Source organism: Peromyscus californicus, unplaced genomic scaffold (genome assembly GCF_007827085.1).
Source record: "Peromyscus californicus insignis strain IS unplaced genomic scaffold, ASM782708v3 Scaffold_10__1_contigs__length_136768540, whole genome shotgun sequence".
In the NCBI taxonomy this organism is placed as follows: domain Eukaryota; kingdom Metazoa; phylum Chordata; class Mammalia; order Rodentia; family Cricetidae; genus Peromyscus; species Peromyscus californicus.
The window spans coordinates 90,504,052-90,531,507 of record NW_026294391.1 but is presented as its reverse complement, the minus strand read 5'-3'; the positions used below and the strand labels follow the sequence as shown (position 1 = coordinate 90,531,507).

At 38.9% G+C, this 27,456-nt stretch overlaps 1 protein-coding gene across 3 annotated transcripts in view; it reads right to left on the bottom strand.

The window, feature by feature from the left end:
* The window catches only part of Mid2 (midline 2), a 112,153-nt gene continuing 84,697 nt past the window's right edge, over positions 1–27,456 (bottom strand). For 2 of the 3 annotated variants that reach the window (XM_052736860.1, XM_052736843.1), the window contains exons 6-10: positions 19,016–19,143; positions 17,617–17,850; positions 6,386–6,547; positions 4,694–4,901; positions 1–4,329 (exon numbers count right to left, since the gene is read on the bottom strand). In XM_052736860.1, the coding sequence (XP_052592820.1) occupies positions 3,927–4,329; positions 4,694–4,901; positions 6,386–6,547; positions 17,617–17,850; positions 19,016–19,143 (1,135 nt within the window). In that variant the 3' untranslated portion in view covers positions 1–3,926. The remainder of the gene's footprint in view (positions 4,330–4,693; positions 4,902–6,385; positions 6,548–17,616; positions 17,851–19,015; positions 19,144–27,456) is intronic. The other variant, XM_052736851.1, reaches the window with a different exon arrangement.

Here is a 27,456-nt window from a genome sequence, read left to right as displayed (position 1 = left end):
TCATGAATACATATATATTTATTTAATTCATAATATAGCATTTTGGATGGGTTGGGATCTTTAGAGAGGGGTGAAACTGTGTAATCCACAGATGCTCATATTCCTGTTACTAGGAGAGACACTATTCGTCCAGAGCTCCCAGTACAAACAAGCCTGGGGTAAAGCATTTGATAAAAAATAGTCCAACAATAGTCTAATAAATATTCTAGCCAATAACAATAACACAGCATATTTCTGACGCTGGCAGACCACACCATAAAAGGCAGTTTTGTCTGACCTGATGGCAATAAATCTGGCCAACTTGTAATGCACAGCCAAATACAGCCCAATGGCTCTCAGGCTGGAATTGGCTTCAGGAGCTACAAATAATTGTGGGAGTGGTTAATGTCTACCTGCCTCACATTCTCCATTCCTTGAAAGAAGGGGTTTCAGCATCTGAGCTTATTTAAAAGTCCATCCATGAATTGATCCATCCAGGTAGTCATATACAAATATGTAAACCATGAAAGCTGAGAGAATTCACCTAGAATGCTTGAGCTGAAAAGCATGTATAAGTGATTTTGTTGCAATATGAACTTCACTGCATCCAAAGACACACAATGGAATTACATAATAAAAACACAGCCAGATGCAGTTACTCTTACAAGTAGCAAGAACATCAATGTGGCATTAAAATTTCTTTCGTATTCTCAAAACAAGCTTAGCTTTATTTTGTGCTTTCTTCAACAAGACAATATAAAAAGTGGAAACAAGCATAAATTGCAGACAGAAAATAATTTTCTAGGAGAAAAAGTTCTGAATAGTTAGATCAAGTAAAGCAACAACAACCACGTTTATGGAATCACATTTCTTGAAGATGTTAAATGTAGGTCATGTTCCGTTTGTGCAACTGGCTTTAGCTAGAGGTAGCCTCTGGTCCCTGCCATTGCCAGTATTTTATGAAAGTCCTTAAGTTTACTGAAGTAAATATCTGGAACCCATCAATAGCCCTCTGAGTGATCTGCCACCATGTTGTTTCTTGGAAGGCATTTCAATTATGTGCCTCAGAAGTTGGGATTTCAAAGTCAAGCTTCATTGCTTACCACAAACCCTATTGAATTTCCCAGTTTATATTTCAGTAGCCTATTTCAGTAGGCTTAACTCTGCCTATAATGAAAACTTAAATCTACCTTCAAAGAACAACAAAGTTCATTGAAGTTCATGAAAACATGAAATGTTATTGGGAGAATGGTACCACATGCTCCAAAGACAATCCTCCATGATAACTGTCAATTTGGAACAATGTTCATTTGTATGTATAAGCCCTGGTACATTTACAAACTAATATCAATACAGACTAAATAAGTAACCAACTTGCCCAAGAATAACAAATACCACTAATGGACATCACAGTCAAACAGAGCAATTTTGATTATTCATTTGTTCATTCATACATTCTTTTAAGAAACATTAGCCAGGCAACTACTTTGTTCCAGACACTGTGCTAGGTATTAAAAATACAACAACAACAAAAACCACAGTCCTTACCCTCAAGGTATTCCCACTCTAGACGGGAAGATAATTATTACACATTAAACTTTTGTGTGAATCAGAATAACCTGAGAAGCCTGTCACAAATGTAAGTTTATTTATGTTCCCAGACAGTCTAATTAAGTATATCAGGAGTAGGGGCCAAGAATCCATTGTTTTAAGGAAGAAATCACTAAGGGTGGATCTAAAATGGGTCTGCTGAGGATGGCATTCAGAAAATGACATCCTGAAAAAAACTACCATATAATGTGATTATTGCTGAGAGGGGGTGCTCAGTGTGCCAGAGGAGTGCCACAGAGGGTCACATAAACCAGTTTGGGAGGTTGCTAGTTAACTGAGGGAAGAAGGGACAAGGAAAGGCAGTCTCAGGCTGCAGTCAAATATAGAATAGAGAATAAAGCTTTGTTCCTAGAACTAAAACTTAAAAGGGCACAAAAAAATAAATGAATCATACTGGGGGAAAGATGAATGATGGTGGCACACATAGTGAATGCCAGGTGCTGTGCTAGGCAACTGATACACACTACCTTGTTAAACTTTTACACCAGCCTTATAAAATAGGAATCATTTCACAGAAGAGGAAACAGGCTTAGAGAAGTGCTTTCCTGAGGTCACACTGCTAGTTTATGGCAGAGAAGCTAGAACTAACTATCTCAATCTCAAGGCTGGGAGCTTTCTAATATCACAAGCTTGTTACCAGCACTGCAGAGCTTTACTGAGGTTGCTCATTTCCTAACGAGCCATAAGGTAAATATGACATTTAAAGCCAAAGAAACTGACTTCACCACTTGACATGTAAATCTGAGCCTTCTTTGTGTATCGGCACTGATCTTGCTTTTCATGGTAGATAAGCAAACAATCCATAAGTGTTATTAAGTGGGATTTACAGAGATATGCTGTCTCTTGTGCATAAGAGTGAGTCATTTGACAGCAAGGACTGTATTTTAGTAATATGTGCACTCTTGCAGCAGTAGTGTGGCATCTAATATAGTTCATTGAACAAATTAATAAATAAGAATCCACCATGCTGGTAGAACGAGGGGAAAACATTTAACACTGCATCAAGGCTACACACAATCCAGGTAATGGCTACTACTGTCACATTACAATTACACAGGGGTAATCACTTTACAACTACCCAGAGTGGACTTTGCTCCTGGGAGAAGGCTCTATTTCTCTGGCGTTTCCAATCTCTGCAAAATAACTGGTGAAATAACAGACCATGAAGCTCAATTTCCTTTAACTAGTCTGATGAAAAGTAGGATGGAATTTGTTATTTGTCATGAAGTGAATGAATAACGTAAACAAAATCACAAAAGAATGAGTATGGATCCTATCGAGGAAAATAGTGTTTCAGGAGTGCTTCATCTGAAAATACAAGTACATTTGTATTCATATAGTTGTTGAACCTGTAACACTATTCTTACTGATCAAATAAGGTGAGTTCTGAAGAAACTCCCTTATGCAACTCTATTTTCCAGCTTAAGTCTAGTAACTATGTATTTGAGAGTAACAAAACTATATTTCTTTGAAATATTCTATGGCAATTTTTAATAATTCAAATAAATCTCCTCTATTAAATAATATCAACGAAATTATGCTACACAGCACACTTCTACCAGAATCAATTTTCAAAGTAGCATTAGCATCTCTTATGCAATCGTGTCCACACATCTCTCCTAATCTGACCAAGAGCTCCTCTCTCACTTCCTGTGTCTTGATGATTGCATATGTTTGTATGTGTGACACGAGGGAGAAAGAAAGGCTAAAGGGAAGAAGAGAAAAACGCCAGTCTACTGTGATGTTTCATCTAGGGAGTAAGAATGGACAGTATAATTTATTCTCCTTTTCAATAGAGTTCTCATTTATATGAACAAATTAAGGTTTATTGTATATATGTAATAGATAAAATGATCTATGTCATTTTGCTCATAAAATGAATTCAGTCATTTTATATATTATATATACACATGTATGATATTCTCATAACACCTTGATTATTAGTTTATTAAAAAGTGACATACAATATGTGATAATTTGACACTGTGCAAATTTTACCTGGTCAAACAAGCCACTGCTAGAAAGGCTAATTCCTTCCAGTGTCATTTCTACTCCCAAATCATTGGGAATTTTTAATTCTCCAATGATGACAGAGATATTCTCTAAAATTCTTCCCCAATGGCATAAACCCAGACTATTCAGGTAATTTGTTCTGAGTAACTCAATACATGAATTCGAACATAAGCTTTAATGCACAAAAAATAAGTCTACACTATCTAGTTATTTTGGGTGCTCCCAATGAACTTTATTTTGTATCTCATATATGAAACACTAATGGAGGCTTGAGAGGGGAAGAAGTGAACTGGAGAGCCAGTAATCACATGCTCTCTTGACACTTAATGGCAAGCTTTCATCCCAGACACATAGGGGGACTCTTGAGGCCTGCAGTTGCATTCCTGCCTCTCAGGATAATCAATAAAATCTGGGGCAGGCAAGCCAGACAGGATCATTAGGGATTTATTCCAGATTGTGAATGTTGGACAAACTGGAAGAATGAAGGTCACATCAAAAGTATGGAGATGGAGAGAGTTAGCTGGATCGTAGAAAGACAGCATGTTGTTGTCATAATCTAAGAGGACACCTAGACGCTTCAACTGGGGGGGCACATCCACCAGCATTTCCTTGTTGTTATGTCTCACCACGAAGTTACTATTGCATCGAGAGAAGACCCAGGAAGAGGCATTCTTGCCAATCCACTCATTCTTTGGAGCTGATTTGTAGGCAATACCAATTGCATACCTGAGACAGTGGAGAAGACAGAAAAGAATTTACGAATGATATGAATTCTGTTAGACGTTATTTAGGACTTAAGAGTGACTCACTGTGTGCTTCTTCCTTTACAAGTTTACATTTACATACATAATGATAATATCACCAGAGCTTGTAAAGCCAGCAATTAGAACGATACAACACTTCCTATCTCCTAGCCCACTATATTTCCCATGGTTTTATCGTTTAAAAGCTGGCCAAGTTTTCTAGGACTTGTTCTTATCGCCTAACTCTTAACCTTGACTTTTTGGTCCTTTAGCTGTGCTGGAGAATTGAATCTCCTAGGAACCTAACAGCGGAGAAGATGAGAGAAGGAAAGGAAAGATCCACTCACCACGTTGAAGAACCCATGACCACCTCCCAGTAGTGGCAGCCACTGTCAATGAATATATTTCCTGCTGCCCCATAACACCCTGTTCCACTAAATCTCTCTGGGGTATGGCTTTTCTTCAGAGAGCTTTCATCCTTCTCCATCTGCAACCCATCGTTGGATATCTTCAACTTCTTGTGAGTCATTTTGGGATCTAGCTTAAAGGGTTGGCCTGAAAAAAGTAGAAGAAAGGGGAGGGGGGAAAGCATGATCAAGCATTGAAGAGCTGTGCCTTCCCCCTCCAAGACCATCATTAGCAGAGGAGCGTCAATATGATGTTGATCCGTGGGTAAGTGCAGATCAGCTGCAGTTTGAATTATATTAAGGAAGCAGGCAAGATGACACAATTTGCAATTAAGAATAGAAGTCACTCCCCCGACAATTACCTTCATGCAGGCATTATTTTCCCTCTGTGTGAAAAATGTGGGTCTCTCATATGAGTCTTTTCCAGGAAGCCATATTTCTAAGCAAATGGGAGCTAGTAAAGTGTTTCCATCATATATTATGAAATTAAAAGGGACCACACAAAATCTCGAATCCTCAAATATGCTTGGTACTTTGGTTTATTTCAATGAATGGGTTAGGATTTGGGTAGATTTTTAAAGAGTGTTGCAATGTTTGAGGTAGGAAAGTCTCTGTGTTAATGACACAATTGTTCACAAAAGAAAAAAAACTGAGAAGAGCTCAGCAACAGGAGATGTTTGCTGTCTTGAAATTGAGGTGTGCATATAATTAGGCAACTTTGTTACAATGGCTGTTCCATCATCAATGATGAAAGATAACATGTGTTTCACTGCAGAAACTCATAACCATATGATAAAAACACTGTCCCAGGCCCAGGAGCTGGGTATAGCAAGAGCTTTAGTATACAATATGCCTCTGTGACAGACACCGTGTGCTAATACAGTATCTATTTCTTTTTTCTCTCTCTCTCATTCAGTCTTCCAGCCTTCCTTGCTGCTAGGGATAGCTAATAAGAAGGAAGCTCAAGTCAAACAGACTGGAAGAAATTTCCAGTTAAGCTTCTGTTTCCATGATTAAAAGATTACCAACTTTTCCTTTCTTCCTATTGTGAGGGAAGTAAGACATCAGCAGTTGCACTGGCCATCTTGTGGCCTTGATGCTAAACCAATGCACAAAGAAGGAGCTCCAGCCTTCCATGAGATCTCAGAGCTGCTATACTAGCCATGAACATGCTGCCCTCAGACTTCTTGCTATGTATGACAGGCAGTTAAAAAAAACAGACAAGCAAATAAAGGAAAACCACTATTTACTTAAGCTACTTGGAAATACTTGTTAAACTCTATCAGTTGTGATCAAGAGCATTCCTAGGAGATATGGCTTGTCTGTGGTAGAGCTTTGTAGATCACCATAAGTAATACTCTTTAACTGAATTTTCTCCCAAGCTTGGGAGACGGGGTGGAAGGCAGAGAAAAACCCTTCTCTAACCTCTTTCCAAGCCACACACTATTCTGTGTATCTTAGTCCACAAACACCCATGGACACCAATAAATCCCAGGACACAAAGCACAACAGTAAAGCTCCTCCACTCAGTGCCACTGCTCTCACACATTACTATGGGAGTCTCTCAGGCTAACTGTCCTCCCTGGCACAGAGAGGAAAATGGGTCTTTCCTCCTAGAATCTCACAACGTACTGTTTGTTTTTAGTCTGGTGGGTTCACTGTTCCGGCTGCCCGCTTGATTTATGGCTTTCACAATAAAGATGTAGCGTGTCCCACTCTGGAGTCCATGCACTGTGTAATGGTTCTGTTTAATGTTGGGCACAATCATCCAGCTATCCACTGAATTATACAGGCCTGTGAAGCAGGGAAAGACAAAGGCATCAATCAACAGGTAAAAAAAAAAGCCAGGATTTAAAAACAAAACAAAACAAAAAACACTGAAAATCAACTATAACCCACCCACGTTAATTCATTTTGTTTTCTTCTGAGCCTTGAAAGATATAATGAGATGAACCAGCACTTAAGTTTTCATGATTTATTTATTTGCCACACACTTAGAATTGTGCCAGGCTTCTGGCATCTAGCAACCACTGACCAAAGCTAATTTATATCATTTTTTTCTGCCAAAGAACACAAGAATGGCCACTATTCTACATGGTCAAATTCTCACAGTTATGAACTCTCTGGATCTTTACTGCTGAAGTCTGTTTCTGTGCGAACTCAGTCTGGCATTGCATGGATGGAAAAGCTCCTGTACAGAGCTCAACGACATGAAAGCCCAGAGCAGAAAGGACACCTAGGCATGAATTTCCTTCATTTCACAGGGCAAACAAGGATGGAAGGAAAGTGACTCGCCGACGGTCATAGATGGTGCTCAAAGTAGAACCCTGTGACCTTTTTATCCTACACCAGTGAGCTGTGCACTGTGTGGTGGGGGTGGGAGTGAATGACCATATATAGCCCTTTGTCCCTGTAAGATAGTGAGAATTCCAGAGTTATAGTACTCTGCTTTTCCACCCTCAGCTGCACCCTTACTTTCCAAATTTGCTGGACTCCAAAAGAAGTCAAGATAGCATGGCAAAGCAGAACACAATCTGCTTGCTCAGATAGGACATATGTTAGCTCTTCCTGCCTTGATTCCCATGTTCTTCCGGGGTCATGTGCTCCACAACTATATTATTGTCCAAAAGATTTTTTTCTTCCCAAGCAGGAAAAAGGATCTCAAGAATGCTTTTGCTTTTGAAGATAATCTTGAGATTACAAATATTAATTTAAACAGGAGGAAATATATGTAATTAAAAGCAAGTATTTGGCTAGCTTTCAGTAAAATGAATTCTGATACTCTATTCTGTTGATTTTTTTTTTCCGCTTCTCTCTCCTGTTATCTGTTTCTCAACTGGTATACAATTTTAAAACACACTTCTACTTGGAGATGGGGAGGAAAGGGTAAGAAAAATAAGGACCACATTTAGTCGTTTTTATACAGCTCTAATGAAAGGTTTAGTGAGAATAGAAATTAGAAATCATGTTGTGAGTATCTTACATGGGATCTGATCAAGAGATTCATAATTAATTTGAGGTAGGTAGGAAGGGCCTAAATTAGAACTAGAAAGTGAGACATAAACTGGGCATGGTGGTACACACCTCTAATTCCAGCACCTCAGATGTAGAGGCAGGAGGATCAGGAGTTCAAGGTTAGCCTTGGCTACAGAGCAACTTCTAAGCTCAGCCAAGGCTATCTCAAAGCATCAAACAATACACAAACAAAAACAAAAATCATAATGGGGAACAAAAAGATGTACTAGAGAAGTAGCACAAGAATTGGTTGTGATGTTAAGTGACTCTTGTGAAAAATGGATAAGGGCCAGAACAAAGCTTTGGCCTAACTGCATTATCGTTGGATAGTATGAGCAACACATACACAGAAGAACTTTTATCCCAAAGAGGAAAGTATAGGGTCTCCCAAAAATTATAAAAAAAAAGCAGCTACAGATATTCTTTACAGTCAAGTACCATGTACCATGTAGCTACTAAAAAAAGAGCAAGGAGGATGCTCTCTATGAGCTGATTGAGAATGATTTCCAAGAAATATAGTCAACTGAAAAATCCTAATTATAAAAGACCATATATATTATATAGCATTTTCGAGGGAAAGGTAAATAATAAATCATATTACATTTTCTTGGATTTACAAAAACAATAACCATAGTAAGGACAACCTAGAAAAAAAACAAAGTTAAAAGGGATGCCAGAGAAAAGGTTAATTCTCTGAGTATAGTTTTTTGCATATTTTCCCTTTTAAGGAAATTAAATTAAAATTAAATCAATAAATTCTGATTTCAAATTTGAAAAATACACATAAATCCACGAGGTTAAAATTAAGTCAACAACAAAAAAAATTAGCACAGATGGGGCTAAAGGCAAACTGAAACAATTAAACCCAGTGCGTCTTAAAGGAATAGTGACCATAAAAAATACAGTCAAGGGGAGACTATTTAAGTGATCCTCCAGGCAATACATCCTCAGCCCCTGAGCAAACCAATTCTAAAAATATTTTAGACACATGACAGGATTGAGCAAAATGCATTGATGTTGTTGAGACATAAGATTCTTTTTTTTTTTTTTTTGACTCCTGAAGCTCCACCTGGGGCCTGGCCGTGGATCTCTGCATCCGGTTCCCTCAGTCATTGGATGAGGTTTCTAGAGAGACATAAGATTCTTACCATGGAGAAAAGAGCTTACAAGCGGATGAGAGAACTAACTTGTGGAGATGAATTAGAATTGGGTGATCTTGCTGTGGCTGCATGTTGTCTGGCAGTTTTCCCTCACTAACTTTCCCTCCAGGAGAGGGCAGGAGGCTCATGAGAACAAAACATCACACCTCTGGGAGAAGGAACTGGGAAGGTGCTCTAAGGCCCTTCCCCAGTTTTATAAAGGAGTGAGTAAACAACTACTGCGACTTTACCAGCCAAGGTGTGAAGGGAGAGAACATTGAGCTGCCTGCAAACTGTGCTCAGAACTCCAGGCTTGCAAATTGCCGAAGTCATGACCCTTGTTGGGGTGGGATTTTGAGTGATAAAGTTGCTTTTTTAAGCTATCCCTGCTTTTTCAAGTAACCGTTTACCCATACTCTTATAAGTTACATTGCTTTAGCAAGTTGAACTTTGGTGCAGTCATCTTTTGTCTATTGTGAGTTCCCTTTCTGGGGTGGGTAGGTATGTGGGGGGGGGGGGGGGGCGCTCCTCAGGAAAAGCCTCTCAGACAACACTGTATGACTTCTAAAATATGCACAGTTAGCCCTCTTTATCTGTGGGTTCTGCAATCAAGGATTCAATCAACTATAGATTTTAAGGTGTTTAAAAAAAGATTTATTTTTATTTTATGGGTGTTTTGCCTATATGTATATATGTGCACCAAGTGTATGCAGTACCCACAGAGACTAGAAGAGAATGTCAAATCCCCTGAAATTGGAGTTACAGACGGGTGTGAGCTGCCATGTGGGTGCTGGAAAATTATTCTAGGTCCTCAGTAAAAACAGACAGTCTTCTTAATCACTGAGCTGTCTCTCCAGCCCCAACAAACTACAGATTTAAAGATTTGAGACAGGACATTACCATGTAGCCCAAGCTAGCCTGAAATTCCCTATATAGACGAGGCTGTCCTCAAATTCGTGATCCTTCAACCTCAGCCATAGCCTCCCTGCATGTGCCAAGATGTCTGAGGCTAAAAATAATTTTCTAAATTATATCTGTATTGAACATGTGCAGTCTTTTTTTCATGTTATTCCCTAAAAATAGAATAACTATTTACAGAATTTATACTTTACAAGGCAGTATAAATAATCTAGAAATAATTTAAAGTATACAGGAAGATGGATATAAATTGTATGTAAATACTACACCATTCCATGTAGGGATTTGAGCCTTGACAGATTCTGGGATCCTCAGGAGTTCATGTAAACCCACATGGATACTAACAGACAATTATACATGCTTCCATATTTGCATATAGATGTGCGCATATGTAGATTATATACACATGTATATGTGGTAGTTTTAATTAGAATGCTTCCAATAGGCTCACATGCTTGAATACTTGGTCCCCAGTTGGTAGCACTATGTGGATAAGTTTAGGAGGTATGGCTGGAAGAAGTATGTCACTGGGGCTTTTAAAAGCCATGTGCCACGCCGGGCGGTGGTGGCACACGCCTTTAATCCCAGCACTCGGGAGGCAGAGCCAGGCGGGTCTCTGTGAGTTCGAGGCCAGCCTGGACTACCAAGTGAGTTCCAGGAAAGGCGCAAAGCTACACAGAGAAACCCTGTCTCGAAAAACAAAACAAAACAAAAAAACCATGTGCCATTCATAGTTCAGTCTTTCTGCTTCCTGTTTCAGTTCAATATGTGAGTTATCAGCCTGATGCTCCTGCTGCCATACCTTAGTCATGCTGTCATAGACTCTAAGCCACTGGAATCATAAGCCCAAATAAACTCTTCTTCTGTAGGTTATCTTTGTCATGGTGCTTTATCACAGCAACATAAGAATAACAATTAAGTGTATTTCGTGTGTGTGTGTGTGTGTGTGTGTGTGTGTGTGTGTGTGACTAAGGTTTTAGTTTCTAATATAATTGTTCTACTAAAAGTAACCAGGGCTCCTGGGAAAATAGCTGACTTGAAGGTTTGAGTAGGGTAAAGTTAAAATGAGTCTGTAATATTTTTTTGTTAGGCCAGAAAGCAAAACAAAATGCTCACAAAAAGAACAGGAAAATATCACAAACCCCTGGAGGTGCCTTTAAAGGGTCTTGCTGACTAAATCTGGGACATTTACACAAGAAAAATGAAGGTACTAAAGAATTCTAAATCATTGATGAAAATGCATCCACAAGTCTCTACTGTTGAATAAATAAAAAGATGAAATAGGGAGAGGCTCTTGCTACACAGAAGAATAATTGAGTGACAATTTGTAAGTGTGGGAGAATGCTCAGCTGGAGAACTGTCATTTCACAATCATCATATAAAGTCTGCATAGAACAAAAATCATCAATTGGTGCCCAATCGGGGGTAAGAGTGGTGTGAGATGGGACTGATGAAAAAGCAGGATATTTTTTATGGTTTTAAAGCATCACTACACAGATTGCTTATTGGTAGCGGGGGCAGGGGGAGGGGGAAACTAGAAATATATAATTTTAAAATGTCAGGGAACATATTGGTCAGATAATCAGAATTAGCACCAGGAACTTAATATAAATGGACATTGCATGCATCCAGAGGTGATATCCTAAGAAGTACCCTGTTATTGTTATATTCTATCATCTATGCACTATTCCAGCGATGAATGCATGATATAACTGTGAGGAAGCATCAGATAAATCCAAATTAAGAAACAATGTAAGAGGAAACAGGGTTGTGCTATGTAGCCTAGACTGGTCTTGAGCTGTAATCCTCCTGCTTGGAATTATTGATGTGTACCATCACATCTAGAAAATGGACATTGTTTTAAAAGGCAAAGATTATCAAAGACAAAGAAGGACTGAGGAAGTCTACCAGGCTAAAGAAAGCCAAATATACAATAATTAAATGTAATGCTAAACCCTAGATTATCAAGATCAATGCTGGATTCTTTATATATTAAAATGAATATTATTGAATTAACTGTCAAACCTGAAATACAAATGGAGAGTTATATGAAAGTATTATGTGGTTGTTATTATTTTTTTTTGAGACAGAATCTCATTATGTAGCCCCGGCTGACCTTGAACGCACAGAGATCCACATGCTTCTGATATTAAATTTCTTAAAGTTGACAGATATATAAAGGATTAGGGAACTTTGGAGAAGAGGAGGCAGAAATAATGTAAGAGCCAGAAGACAGGGAGCAGAGCTGTGACTCACCATCTTCTGGGCAAGACTCAGCCAGTGTAATCAGAACTCAGCAGGTGTGGATGCCTGCACTGAGTCTGCATAAGAATATGCCCTTCGGAGCTCATGACTTTCTGTAGCACCAGTTCTAGGGGATTTTTTGCCTTCTCTGGCCTCACAGAACACCAGGGATGGTGCAATGGATATGTTCAGGCTAACACTCATATACATTAAATAAACAAATCTGGAAACAAAATAAAAAAAAGGATCGGCCTATCACCAGTCAGGCGTGGATGGAGGAAGAGTACATGAACCTTACCCTTCACTGATAAACTATTTGATACTGACAGATTCAGGGAGGGAGATAATCACTGCCTTAAGGTATAAACCCTCTAATGCCCCCACAGGGCTTAGATGGCCAGTTCCAATCTAATGGTCATACAGATGGCTCTGGTTAAATTAAATGGATCACAAAACAAAATCAAAAGTTATCATTCCGAGAAACACCCTCATCAGGATGAGTGGGGTTGATAGAAATGTGAGATAAGAGAGGGTATCAGAGCAATCACAATATTCTTGTTTACATGTATGAAATTGTCAAACACAAAAAACAATCAAGTTTAAAGGACATTTCCTTATAGGAAATCTACATTGAAGAATTTAGGGGTGAAAAGAAGTGATGGAGGCAAATTACTCTCAAATGGTTCTTAAAATACTGAGATAATGGTAACAGATGAAAAAGTAAATATCATCAGCAAGCAAATACGGGTAAAAAGTACAGGGTGTTCTTTGTACTGGTATTACAATTTTTCTTTAATTTTGAAATCATTCTCTCTCTCTCTCTCTCTCTCTCTCTCTCTCTCTGTGTGTGTGTGTGTGTGTGTGTGTGTGTGTGTGTGTGTGTGTGTGTGTGTGTGTGTAGACCAGAAGATAAGCCTGGGGGTCCTTCCTCAAGCACTATCTATTTTTTTTTCCTGAGGTAGAGTCTCACTGGCTTGGAACTAATCCAGTAGGCCCGGTTGTCTGGCCTAGGGATCTATGCATGTCTACCTCCCCAACACTGGGATTACAAGTGTGCTACCTTGCTGAGATGTATTTACATAGGTTCTGGGGACTGAACTCAGGTGCTCACACTTTACCCGCTGAACTATCTCCCTCACTACCATTCCTAAGTTTATAAAGGTAAATATACGATTTTGCAGTTAGCAGTAAGACTTGATGAACTGTGGTAATGAAAGCACACCTCTTTCTTATTCAAAGGGAAATGCCCAAATAAGGAAATTTAAGAGACACGCGTTTAAGGTGAGATGTACGGTGTTTAAGGTGAGGTGTATGTGTGTGGTGGAGACAACTGCATCAGTGAAAAGAAAAAGTAACGAAGTTCTGTCTTTGTTGCAATGTGCTACAGACTGCCTGACCAGACAGAAGTTATGGCCAATGGTCCTGTAATGCCAAACACACTGAACCAGAAAGATAATGTAGCAACCAGGAAGATAAACACCTGTTGGAATTCTCATTCAACTGAGAGTATGGCCTGAAACCTTATTAACTGTGATCATTTAAGTCTTAGAAGAGGCAGGAAAAAAGCTCAAAATAAAGGGAAAGTTAAGAGGGAGGGGGAGCTACCTCTTTTGACTTAACTTCAACCAACAAGAAAGAAATTTTGACCAGGTAGGGGGACATATGCCTATGATCCCTGTACTCTGGGAGTCTGAGACAAGAGGATTGCTGTGAGTCCCAGGTTAACCAGGGTCCCCTGCCTCAACAAAAAAAGAGGAAGGGGAGGAGGAGAAAGAGAAGGGAGGAAGGAAGGAAGCAAGCGAGGAAGCAAGCAAGGAAGGAATTTCTAGATAATGACAATGTGAAAAAAGTCTCAAGAGAAAGTAGCTCTCATCAATGAAATTCATTCAACAGTGGCAGGCCTGCCTGAATGATAGAACTGGGAATCTGAAGCATCATTCATATTTCTTTCTAGTAAAATGGTTGTCCATTGCCTTTAATTCCAGTACTTAGGGGGCAGAGGAAAGGGTGATAGGAATTCTAACCACGCCCCCATGGTAGCGCATGCCTGGCAGGACACTTAGTCATCTCTGCCTAGTCATTTCCAGATCACACGTCTTGCATAACCCATGACCCATAGCTACGTGGTCATGTAATTGCACGGACGTGACCACATGATCTATGCGCATGCGTGGAATAGCCATGTGGGCCTGTGTGCACAGGTGCAAGCTGGCCCTTAAAAGGCAGGCCCCCGGCCGGGCGGTGGTGGCGCACGCCTTTAATCCCAGCACTCGGGAGGCAGAGCCAGGCGGATCTCTGTGAGTTCGAGGTCAGCCTGGACTACCAAGTGAGTTCCAGGAAAGGCGCAAAGCTACACAGAGAAACCCTGTCTCGAAAAACCAAAAAAAAAAAAAAAAAGGCAGGCCCCATGTTCCCCCCGACTCTCTTTCTCACACATGTCCTTCCACAGGCCTGATCACATCTATCCCTTTCTCTTTGTCTTGATAAAACTCTTGTTAGTGGATTCTGTCGTGTTTCATGACTTTTCCTCACAGGGTAAGAGCACCACTAAAAAACCATCAAAGGGAATCTCTGAATTCAAGGCCAGTCTTGTCTACACAGTGAGTTCCAGGCCAGCTAGAACTGCAGAGGGAGGATTCATCTTTAAAAAATTACTCATTGCCACCTGAATTTTTGCTGCAGGGCTTTGCTTTTGTTCCTGTTCGGCTGAACTTTTCGGTTGATTTATGGAAGCACAGAAGTCAGGCTGAGAGGAAAATCAAATAACTGGAAAGTAGAAGCCAGATCTAAGAGGATCTGGCATGATAGGATGCAGAGTCAAGGGTAACGAGACAAAATGTAACAGGCATACATTCAAAGGTGATAAGTTTGAGTTGAGTGCAGATAGAACTTATCATATGTAGGCTTCTCAGTTAAGTATATGCTTGGGAACATTCAGTAGCAAATTTGGCTGCCAAACAAGGTACAGAAAAAGAAGGAAGTGGCTTATGCACAAGAAACATAACCCATTGCTGACTGGGGATACACCTGAGTTGGTCGAGTGCTTGCCCAGTATGAAGAAAGCCCTAGAGTCCTTCTCCAGTACTACATAAAACCAGATGTAGTAGTACATCCTAGCACTCAGGCAGTAGTGACAGAAGAATCAGAAACTCAGTCACTCTCTGCTACACAGTAAAATCAAGGCCAGCCTGAACTACAAGAGACCTTGTCTCAGAGGAGGAAAAAAGACATAATTCATCTATCCTTTGGGGAAGTCAAACCACTTTTATTCACTTTTGACACAAAGCACATTGTAAAAGCACTTTGACCAACAGAAGATTGTCCATAAAAAGAATACTAAGCTGATAAAAGGTCTGAAAAGCATATTGTATGAGGAGCATCAAAAGAACTAAAAATGTTGAGATATAAAAATGTAACTTTAGTAGTTATATATGAGTTATCTAAAATGCCTAAGGAACTGTTATGTGACAGATGGAATAAGTTTGTTAATGAGGCACAAAAAGATTAATTAAGGAACATCAAGCTTGAAGTCTGGCAGTCACAGGTTCCGATCTTGACCCCATCATTTTGGAGTTCTATATCTTTGGGAAGCTCACTTAACTTGAACACTAGTTTCTTCATATATAAAATTTGAATCAGTACAATCTCTTTTAGAAGGCTAAGGACTAAGGACGCATGAGGACTAAATGAGAGAATATGAGTGAGAACGGCAAAGCAGAATGCACACAGAGCTTTACTTTGTCATTATTTACAAAGGAAGTACTGGAGATAATGTCCAACAATCAAATGGATGTTTTCATGAAAATGAACATGGCCGTTCAAGCAGAGATGTTTACTTCTCTGATAGAGAAGATTAGGATTCCTTTAAGATACTATTAACCTTATCATTAGTAGCATTAGTAGCAACTCCTTTAGGCCTTCATTTACAAAGGATTCTGTAGCTTTGAAACCAGAGGTGACAGTTTTTAGGTTTCTCAATTCTCAGACCTGTTCTCAATTTCTGGGAGGGGATTGCTCTTTCCCTATCAGGAAGGTAGACGACAGTTCCTGTCTTTGACACTGGCTTCCGGAACTTACAGAGTAAACTGGAAGAGGAAACTTATAGTAAGGCCTTAGAGCTTGTGACTTCATAATCTGAAGAGATGCCCAGGAACATATGGCTACATGAGTCAAGTGGCTTAGATTGGAGCTGCATGAGGCAAGTGTTTTTTAATGTTTTACTCTCAAATATCTGCTTATCTCTCCTCCCCACTACTGTCACAAAACAGAATTCTGCCCATGAATTGTCACCAAATAGAAAAAGAAAGCCCATAAGGAGGGCATATTTGAATAAAGTCTGTTCATGTTGGTCTGTGAAGATAAACATCAATGCAAAGTACAAAGTAAAAGAAAATATTAATTTGCAGCTTTGCAAAAGCAACTGTTTGAATTCAGCTTTCTTTCTGCTTTGTTTCCTGTTGTGGAATATTTGTACAGTGTGTGAAGATACATTGTTGTGATTGGCTTAATAAAGAACTGAATGACCAATAGCTAGGCAGGAGGTATAGGTGGGACTTCTGGGCAGAGAGAGGAAGAAGGAAGAGATAATAAAGGTGCAGGAGATGTCAGGAGACACGGAGAGGAAACAGGAAGTGCAAGATGGAAGAGAGGTAATGCCATGTGATAGAACATAGATTACTATAAACAGGTTAATTAAATTATAACAGCTAGTTGAAAACAAGCCTAAGCTAAAGGCTGAGCTTTCATAATTAATAATAAGTCTCTGTGTCATTATTTGGGAGCTGGCGTGTGGGGCAGAAAAAGACTCATGACAATTTCCATTGCTTTCTCTACCCCCAACCCTCTCCCTCCTGTGAACTGAGGGGACCTTTCTGCTCAATGCCTACTGAGTGCAGTCAATCAGTTAAGTTCCTACTGTGCCTGGTCTCTCTCCAGTTCAACAGAAGGTGAACCCAACTTAACATGGAGGCTGAAGAACAGCCTTTTAAACAGCTAGGATCCCACTGATACTGCTTTTTGTTGGTTTGGTTTTTTTGACACAGGCCTCGAAATTGCAATTCTACTACCTCAACCTCTTTCATGTTGGGGTTATCAACATGAGTCACTGTACCTGGCTCTGTCATGTTTTTATATTTACTGGAATTACTTGTGGAAATAGTAAAGAGAAGAATGATAGGGGCAGAAGACTGAGCTACATGTTCATAGACACAAATAGGTTTAATAAAGGAAGCGATGGTCTTTGAACATAATTTTATCATGACAATGAAATGGGAGGAGACTCAGTGAGAGAGGTTCACACACATGGAATAGTGGTGACTTAGCTACCCAGGAACAAATATTAAGCAGCACTTTGGATCAATGGAGTGGTATGGACTGAGAAAAGGCTAAGGATTACATAAACCATTATGGCTGATCCCAGTGACTACCCAGCAAGAAAACACACAACTGGCTTATCAGCCGTCAGTAATGTTTTACAATACCCTGGGGAGCTTACACTGTCTATGAAAGTCTATACTAAACAACCTCACATGTCTTACAAACACTTGCCTCGTGGCGCACCGGCCAATCTTGAGCAGCTTACTGCTTCCTTACATTTCCTTATCTCTGGCCACAGGCCCCAACTACACCATGACTTACTGATGAAGTTAGCCTGGCCAGTGAATATGGTGTACTGAAGCTCATAGGAGCTGATGCTGAACTCATCGTCCGAGATCCAATGGACTGTAATGGTGTCATGGGAGGCAGTACAGAGTTCTTCTCGGATAGATGGTGGGTTTGGGGCTGAAAAAAAACATAAAGAAAATGGTAAGGAAGTACCTTGTCTCTTCAGAAGAAGTAGGAGTTTTTGTTTCTTGTGTTATTTTTTTCAGCTGTGAGGATTAAGCCCATGCTAGACAAGCCCATGCTAGACAAGCACAGTACCACTGAGCAACATCCCCAGATCTGGAGAAATTGTCTTAATAGACAAACTTTGGCAAGAATCATACAGACTGAAACAATGTGCTGAGACCTCAAGCTCTACCCAACCACTTTCATGGCAAATATATAAGACTAAGTAATTGTAATGACTTCTTCACTTTTTTAGACTGCCTGTCAAAACACATATATATAGCAAAGCAAAATACTGTTTTCTTGTTACATGGACTTCAACCTATTTTTATTTCAAAATAATCTTTTCCTAGACATTTGACAGTATTTAAAATGCAAATTAGTAAGAATTTCCCACTGTAAAATGGGCATTATCATATAGATTTGTTATGAAGAATAATGATACAAAGTTAATATATAGTGTCTGGAAGGAAGGAGATAACAAGTAATAGCTGCATTAATACAATAACAATATCACTTCAAACGATAAGGTTGTGTGTAGATTTTTTTCAAGAAACAAACATTGAGTAATCCTGAAAGTACCAAGCATTCTTAATAAGCTGGTTTCATCCTTTACTTTCTTTGCATTGTTCATGGATATTTATTAGTCTTTATTTCAATCAGTTTAACAATTGTAGGCTGTCACTTCTGACACCTATTTGTTGTGAAAAATTTGTCTGGAAAACTAATTCTGAGTCCTAACAGCTTAGGGAAATGATATGATACTTTATAAGAAACAAATTTGACAAATTTGTTTTGGTAAAACTCTTATTTTTTGCTGCTACTGAGGACTGAACTATATGAAATACTGGTTGAGATCTCTGCCAATGAGCCATAGCCCCTAAGGTGTCCACTTTTCTTTTATGTAACATGAACTAAAATATATTGCTTCTAAAAAGGTACATGTGGTCTACAACCATACTACCCTGAACATACCTGATCTTTTCTGAAAAGGTACATGTGTTATGTAAAGGCTTATTAAAAAATTCTCTTCGTAAATCTTTTCCTTTTCGGATTACTTTAGACTAAAAGGGAACAGAAAGAAAAAAATGGGAAGGAAAGCACAGTACATTCACACCTGTTAAATAGTCTAGCCCCTCCAATAGTTTCTTTTCTCTAGAAAAATCTAAAGCAAAGTTTTCAAAGGCATCATTAAAATTGATGTCTGGAATCAGAACTTGAGAAGATGCAGTTGCCATAGCGACCCTGAAAAGAAAAAAAAATACATCAATATACATCAAAATAGGCTTGGAACCTTCATCTAGTGTTTGATTTCTGATTTAACGAGGTAAAAATAAATCACTTGGAAGTGAAAATACCATATCTCTGCCTTTCCAACAGAAACAGTTTCAATTTTAATCATAAGGAACCAATTAAGAGTTGTACCATATTTATACACATATGTTCACCCCTCAAACACACTCCTCCATCCTGTCTTAATTTTGAGAAGTAAATACAGGATTTTTTCCCCTCTGCATCATTTTCCATCTGGCAGGCAGCATCAAAGTAGACCTCTGCTGGCTTGGTAAGAGCAGTTTAAGATTGTTTTTCTACATCTCTTTTTTCATGCTAACTGACAAACCAACATGCTGGATTAATGCCTTCCCATTAATACTATTCATTATTTTATCATTTACAATATTTACATTTCATTATATTATTCTCTGATTCCATAATACTGTGATAATTTCATGTCCCAAACTAGTTCTTTCCCATCTATTTATTTATTTATTTATTTATTTATTTATTTATTTATTTATTTATTTAAGATAGAGTATCATGTATTGCAGGCTAATCTTGAACTTGCTACACAGCCAAGAATAACCTTGAACTCCCGATTTTCCATCTCCTGAGGGTCAGGAAGATGGACATGTGCCACCATGTCCAATTTAGGATGTGTTGGGGATTCAACCAACGGCTTTGTGGATGCTAAGCAAACATTCTGCCAACTGAGTTACATCCTTGGGTTCATCTCCCCAACTACTTTGAAGAGACCCAGCAATAAGGATCCTATTTTGTATCACTTATATCTTCTTCTATAGTTCCTAAAACAATGTTAGACATATAGTGAATAAATATATGTTGAATGACTAACTGAATGACTTACAACAACAATATGATGCTAACGTTTATGGAATGCTTAGTATATACATAAGGCACTTGCATGAAAATGAAAATTTACATAAATTATCTAATTTTCTCCTTACCACAATGTTATGTAGTAGATGTTATTTCCATTTTGTAAGTGAGGAAGCATGCACATTTAAAAGCTAAGTAAGCTGCCAAGATCACACACCATAGTAAAAGGCAAAATTTAATTGAATCCATATCCATTTGATTCTAAACTCTGTTTCCATAACCATTTATTTATTCCTAATTTTAAGTGAACGTTTTATGTATGTCAGCAATTCTTCTGATCCCATTATTAATCAGACTTATCTGGGGGAGCTTTTACAAAAATAGTCAGGTTTCAGTCCTGTATCAGACCTTCTAAATCAGAGTCAATGAAGGTCCTTGTGCATACAAATGGCAAGATGGAAGGAAACATTACTTTGGAAACACTATGTATGTTCTAGTGGACAGAAGAGGCATGGAATAGACTAAAATCAGAACAGAATTTTTTTATACTGAGCCATTTGTAAAGGAATGAGGAATTGAGCAAAAACATATACTCTGCTGCATAGCTATAAACAATAGCTCTTGACTATTTCTGAAAACGAAGATATTTCTGGAATAGACTGCTTGACAGTATAAATAAATAAGCGGTAAACTCAATATAAAGACAACTCTCCCAGAGGAAGTTACTTTGTTGTTGTTGTTGTTGTTGTTGTTGTTGCTTGAGACAGGGTTTCTCTGTGTAGCACAGGTTCACCTGGAACTCACTCTGTAGACCAGGCTGGCCTCAAACTCAAAGATCCAGCCTATGCCTCTGCCTCTGCCTCGAGAGTGCTGGGATTAAAGTAGTGTGCCACCATGTCTGGCTGGAAGTTACTTTTAAGCCATGACCTACACGATGAATATTTAACAAAGGCTAAATATGTTCCCCCTTGCTTAAAGGGTAGAGAGTGAGGCAAAATCATGTAGGGTATTATATGCTCTGTTTTTAGCTTAGACCTTTAACCCAAGAATAATAGGAGCCATTGGAGCAATTTAGATAAAGGAGTGATATGCCTACATTTATGTTTTAAGAGCAGTTTTAAAGGTATACTGGAGGGAAGTCAGTCAGATCTTTTAAGTCCCCTAGGAATAAGCAGTAAGTGACGTAGTAATGAGGCAGGATAGCAGGGCAGGAAAATTAAAGGATGTCTGCTATAAACCTTCAACTGTTAAGGGATCTCACAATAACGACCCCATTTACGATAAAAGGCATGTCTTAACACCCTTGTGTAACCTGTAAAACCCCTGGTTTTGCCTTATCAGGTTGCAATCTTACCCAAGGCTCCTACAGACATATTCTATTATTTCACTTATCAAAAAGGAGAAAAGAGACAGAGTAGAGGCGTTTCTTTTGAAACACCCCAAACTATATAATTCAAAAGCCTTTAAAATTTTCTATTCAGCTACTGCTAAGGCATTCAGGGGGAAGGCTTTCTTGAGAAGCCCAAACTCATGCTCTTGACTGTATTGTATCCTTTTCCCAAGCACCTTTCTTTCTATTGACACCCACGTTCAAATCTATGCTAAACTTTCTTCCTAATACACTCCAATTCCGCTTCGTATTGACTCAGCCTGAAATTCTTTTTGTAGTCAAGAACCTTGTCTTCACTTGAGTAAAGGTCTCTGAAAAGTGCTCCTTAGGCTGCTGCAGGTGACAGTGTAGTGCTGTGTCTTCTGCCAGAGATCACTGTCTGTGACAGGCATGAGATTGCAAACAAAACTGAAAGCGGTGTAGAGGATGGATTAAGCAGTCAAAAATTTCTGGGTTCAATCCTCTAATTTACTGTACAGACACACACACACACACACACACACACACACACACACACACACACACACACCCCTGAAAAAATGATTCAAAAAATATGAAAACAATGGGACAATGGGGTCAGTGAGATGGTCAGTGGGTAAAGGTGTTTGTCACCAAGCCTGACTACCTGAGTTTGATCTCCTGAACTAACATTGTGAAAGGAGAGAATCAACTCTCATTGCTGATCTCACTCATATGAGTTCACACACATACCCACAAAGAGACATAAATAAATGAATGGATAATAAATAAATGAAAAACAAACAAATAAATGTAAAAAATAAAACAACAACAACATGAAAACAAGCCATATGTGGTGGTGCATACCTTTAATCCCTGAACTCAAGAGGCTGCAGCAGGAGGATTTCTAGGATTTGAGGCCAGCCCGTACTAGGGAGTTAGTTCTAGGTTAGCCAAGCCTATACACTGATATCCTGTCTCAAAAATAACAGCAGCAACAACAGCAGCAATAATAACAATGTCCTATGGGGACAATAGCTGACAAGATTTTAAAGAGCAAGTACATAGCAGAGCATGTTGGCACACACCTGGAATCCCAGAACTCAGGAGGTTAATGCAGAAAGATCATGAGTTCCAGGCCAGCCTGGGCTACATAACAAGATCCTGCCTCAAAAAAATCCAAATACATGAGAAATTGAAGATATGAAAATTAAGATTAAAAAGCATTTAGATTACAAGTAAAGATAATATAAGAGCTTTTTTTTAAAATATAAGAGCTTTTATGTTTATACTAAACAATGCCTACATGAGGCAAGATAAAAAGACAGGGAAAATTTGGGGACATGAGAAGGAAGGGCCTCTCACCTAGAAATCAGAGGGTTCTCGCCAGAAATGAAGGAAGTATTTTAGCACAATTAACAACTGCTTGACTTTCTCACTTCCCAGCTGTAAACCTGTATTTTTCTAGAATCTCACCAGAAAGCCATTTACAGAGAAAAGGCATGTATTAAGCCCCTTGTGAGACCACAGTGTCTTCTGGTTTTACCCATCAGATGAGAATTCAGTCCAAGGCATCTCCAGAGCCACCATATAACCTCAATTCTTTAAAAAAAGAGAAAGAGAGGGGAAGAAGGTTTCTTATCTAGTAACCTTTTAAGCTGTAACTGAGAGCCACCACAATGGTATATACGGTTAATGCTATATGTATGTCTCCCTTGTGGAGCCCATATCTGCAACTTTGGTATGCTTTATTTTCTATGACTCTTCCTTGAAGAGCCCACACCTATGCTCTGTGTATGTCTCATTTTCTGTGACTCCCTTGAGGTGTTCATATTGATACATGGGTGTGTTTTCGTCTCTGTAACTCTCTTAGGGAAGGTCACATTCATGCTCTTGGGTTTGCCTTTGTTTCCATGGGTACCTCTTTCTCCTAACCCTTGTGCTTAATGTCATATTAAAATATCTTTAACAAAATCTCCAACTCTGCTTCATCATACTGGCTAGTTTTGAAATTCTTTTCTACATCAAATCCATGAATCCTGGTTTGGTCTGGATTGAGGTCTCTAGAAGTTTAGTGTGGAGCTATATCTCAGTGCTGATGTACATATCTTATTGGAACTGAAATTGATAGATATGTTGGAGAATAACTGTATATCAAAACAGTATATAATTAAATATTTGTTGACACTAATTCTACTTCATAAAAATTTTTAAAATTTTTAAAAAATTATTCATCTATTTATTTGTGTGTGTGCAGGTATATGAGCCTATGCATTCATGCAGACACCAGAAGAGGATGTGGAGTCCTCCATCTATCATTATCCACTTATTCCTTTGAGATAAGATCTCTCCCCAAACCTGGAGTCCATGTTTTTCATGTGTACTAGAATCCAGACAATTCCAGCAATCCTCCTGTCTCTGTACCACTCAGAGTTGGGGTTACAGGCATGGGTAGGTCAATTATCTTGTGTAGGTGGTGTGATTTTTTTTTCCAGAGATTTACCAGGCTCCGCCTCTTGAGTGCTGGGATTAAAGGCATGCAGCACCACCACCCGGCCGTGTGATCTTTTTTTAAAAAAGATTTAATTATTATGTATACAGTGTTCTGCCTGCATGTATGCCTACATGCCAGAAGAGGGCACCAGATCTCATTATAAGTAAGTGGCCGTGAGCCACCATGTAGTTGCTGGGAATTGAACTCAGAACCTCTGGAAGAACAGCTAGTGCTCTTAACCTGTGAGACATCTCTCCAGCCCAGGTGGTGGGATCTTAACTCTAGTCTTCATGATTACACAGAAAGTGCTCTTAACTTCTGAACCATCTCATTGGTCCCCTTCATAAAATTCTTACAAAACAAATAGCTGAGATGCATGTAATGATAACTACAAATGCTCTCCGCATACCATATATAACCTAATTCTGTGTTTATACATTAGCATCTCATGGCAATATTTCAAAGCCTTGATCATCACACAAGATCATCAAATAAGTGTTGGAGGGGTATATGTCTCCCAGCTAAAATTTAATTTTATGTAAAGTGATAGTACCTTAATACAATATAATGAATAAGAAGAGGGATGAATTTCAGATTCTGTGAGAGACCAGAGAAAAAGATATTTATATTGGGTAGATGATTCTCAAGTGGTATCACATGGATAGTCATTTTCCATGCACTTGAGCCCATGAAAAGATTTACATAGGGATTTGGGAATCATCAACATAGCATTTGATCATAATTAAATGGAAATTGAAGCCTTAAGGCTAATGGATTTGTAAGGAAAACTGTGTGCAGGGAGAAGAAACTGTCCTAATATTGAATCAGGAAGAACAGTATCATTAAGGAAATAGATCAAGGAAGAGCTGCTCTCAATGATGAAAGAAGAAAAGAAAGAGAAATAAAGGAAAGGAAAGAAAAGCAGACAGGTAATGGGAATTTTTATGAGAGACAAAACAGGGAGATTGCAAGTAAACGTGGTCAGGAGGGACACATGCTCCTGAGATACCAATAAGATGAAAGGCAAAGATGAAACAAAGAAGCATCTTTTATATTTAGCAACAAGGTCTTCTTTTGGTGACCTTGAAAAGAACACTTTCAATAATGTTAAGATGGGAGAAAACATTTCAGAGGCCTGCAGAGTAAGGACAGTTAAATATAGTGGTTTAAATATATATTTCATCTCTGCTTTCCTAATATCCCACTGGAAGGTAAAAGAATAAAAATGGCCTAAACCCACAAAGACAAAGAGAATGAAACAAATAGATGCCAGCAACTAAGAGATTGTCAACAAATGTTTGGAAGCTAGAAAGGGACAGATGTTCAGTAACCAACAACAGACCAGAGGAAGCTGGATGAGGAAGCCAACAACATCGAGCTCATTTAGTGACACAAAGATGAAAGTTTGCATGAAGACTAGCAAGAGTTACAGATCCACTCAACCTGCCCTTTCCTTAGCCTGGCAGGAGATGTGAGGTTTACTTCGGCAGAGTTTTGACATTTTACTTAAAAAAAAAAGTCTGGAATGTCTCAGTCTGCTTCCCTGCTTGGTCCCTAGAATGCTGACAGCAGGGCCTATAAGCCTGCCCCACTCCATATACTCCGTATACACTGCCTCCCAAAAACAGAAGGGTGTTTCCAAGAGAAACAGACCCAAAAGAAAACACCTACAGTACTGACAGTCAAGATTCAACAATAAAAAATTGGCACTCTGTCTTATAATCCTACAGCAAAGTTCACTAAGCAACAAATTGCCCCCGCCCCCTCATAGCTTCCCAGCACCTTTCAGTGTTGAAATTTAAAAGGGAAGTCAAAAGTTTACCAGGTATTCAGGGAAGTACAGAAAGTGATGTAATGGGTCTGGCTGGAGAGGAGATACTATACAGATACTTGTGCCTCTCCCTTTGGCTACCAGAGAGCTGAAACAATGAATCCCAAAGAATTATCAGTTCCCCAAGAATCCTGTGCTGGGTATAGGGAAAGGCTTAAGTGCTGGTGCCAATCAGAGGAACTTGCCTCCTAGAAAAATATTTCACACAGTTCTGATATCTTAACCTATGTATATCTCCTGACTTTTGTTTCATCTTTTCTATAACATTGGAACTCTGGAATAGAAGGACTGAAAAAATCTAGAAGTCTTCCCATGTTTTGGCTAAACTGGTAGTAAATTAATTTTCATTTATCATCAACTTGTCTCCTAAATGCTTTTAAAAAGTGGCATATTTATGAATCTACGTGCCCATAAAAGAGGAAGAAATTTGAAGGAAACTAAGACAATGCAGGGTTTCTAAAGACATAAGCAAATAGTTTATAAACACACAAAAAAATAACAATAGAATGCTAAGAAAGAAACAAGGATCATTTTCCACACACTTGAGCCCATGAAAGATTTACATAGAGATTTGGGAATCGTCAACATAGCTGTGCTCTGATGAGGGTTGAGAAATGCACTGCTCTATGGGCATAGCAATAACTCATTAGGACTCATTTTAATACTATGGCCATTTAGCAGAACAACAGTATAATAGGTCATCTCCAAGGGATTATGACCTATCTAACCACAGATTCTTGTCCCCATTAATGATTCCAGGTATGAATTCCATGTCATGAAGCAGGCCTTTGATCCAAAGCAGAAAGTGATTGGTTACACCCATGGCATTTGTGCCACTATTTTACCAGTGGCTGTATCTTGCCAGGCCAGGCCTTATTGTAGTTCCCGGAGTTCACAGTTCAGTGATATTGATGATTACTTTTCTCTTATAGTAGTTTATATAGTACTTTCTACCACTATGAAAGCAGGCCAGTACCTGCTTAGTTTCTCCATGTTTTATGATTCAAGTTATGTGGTGTCTTCAGCAATAAATTCTTAGCACCAAGTTCTGCACAATAACCAAGAGCAATGGCAATAGTCTATAACATTCTTCAGGATCTATGGGATCCCATTGACCAAAAATTCCAAAATAGATAACACATTCCTTTGCACTGAGTTTTTTTTTAATGTGTTAGGCTGTGGTATCTAGTTGGGGTGTTATCCCCCTATTATAGAGTACCTTCATTTAAACTCTTTCTATTGCCATATACATAGTTCTACTATAGGTTTCCAGATGATATTTTCTTACAGTAGATAGCAATCACATGTGGTCAACACGCAAAGAATAAGAGACTACAGAGTGCTTATCCCATTTAGGATGCCTATATCATATCCCTTTCCTCAAGGATCATGGATCTTCAAGGAAGAGTGGACATACAAATTTTAAGAGTCAGAAGTAATGAAGGACTTCAAAGAAACTGTTTTCTGGACACAACAGGGCTGTTGCACATATGAACTCAACAATTCTCACAGCATGCACAAGACATGCACTAACTAGTTCAATACAGACAAAATCTCAGTATGGAGGAGGGAAGATGGGCATGGAGTCCCACCCCTAGCTGAGGAGCTATTTGCATTTAATAGCATTTGATAGAGATGGAATGTCAAGTTTTCTTTAATGGTGTAACTCCTGGTCTGTCAACCGCATTACAGGGCAGCATGCACATCTAAGAGTAGCTGGGTAGCACCAACTGTACATGATTGGTGAGCAAAAAGAAAGACTATGAA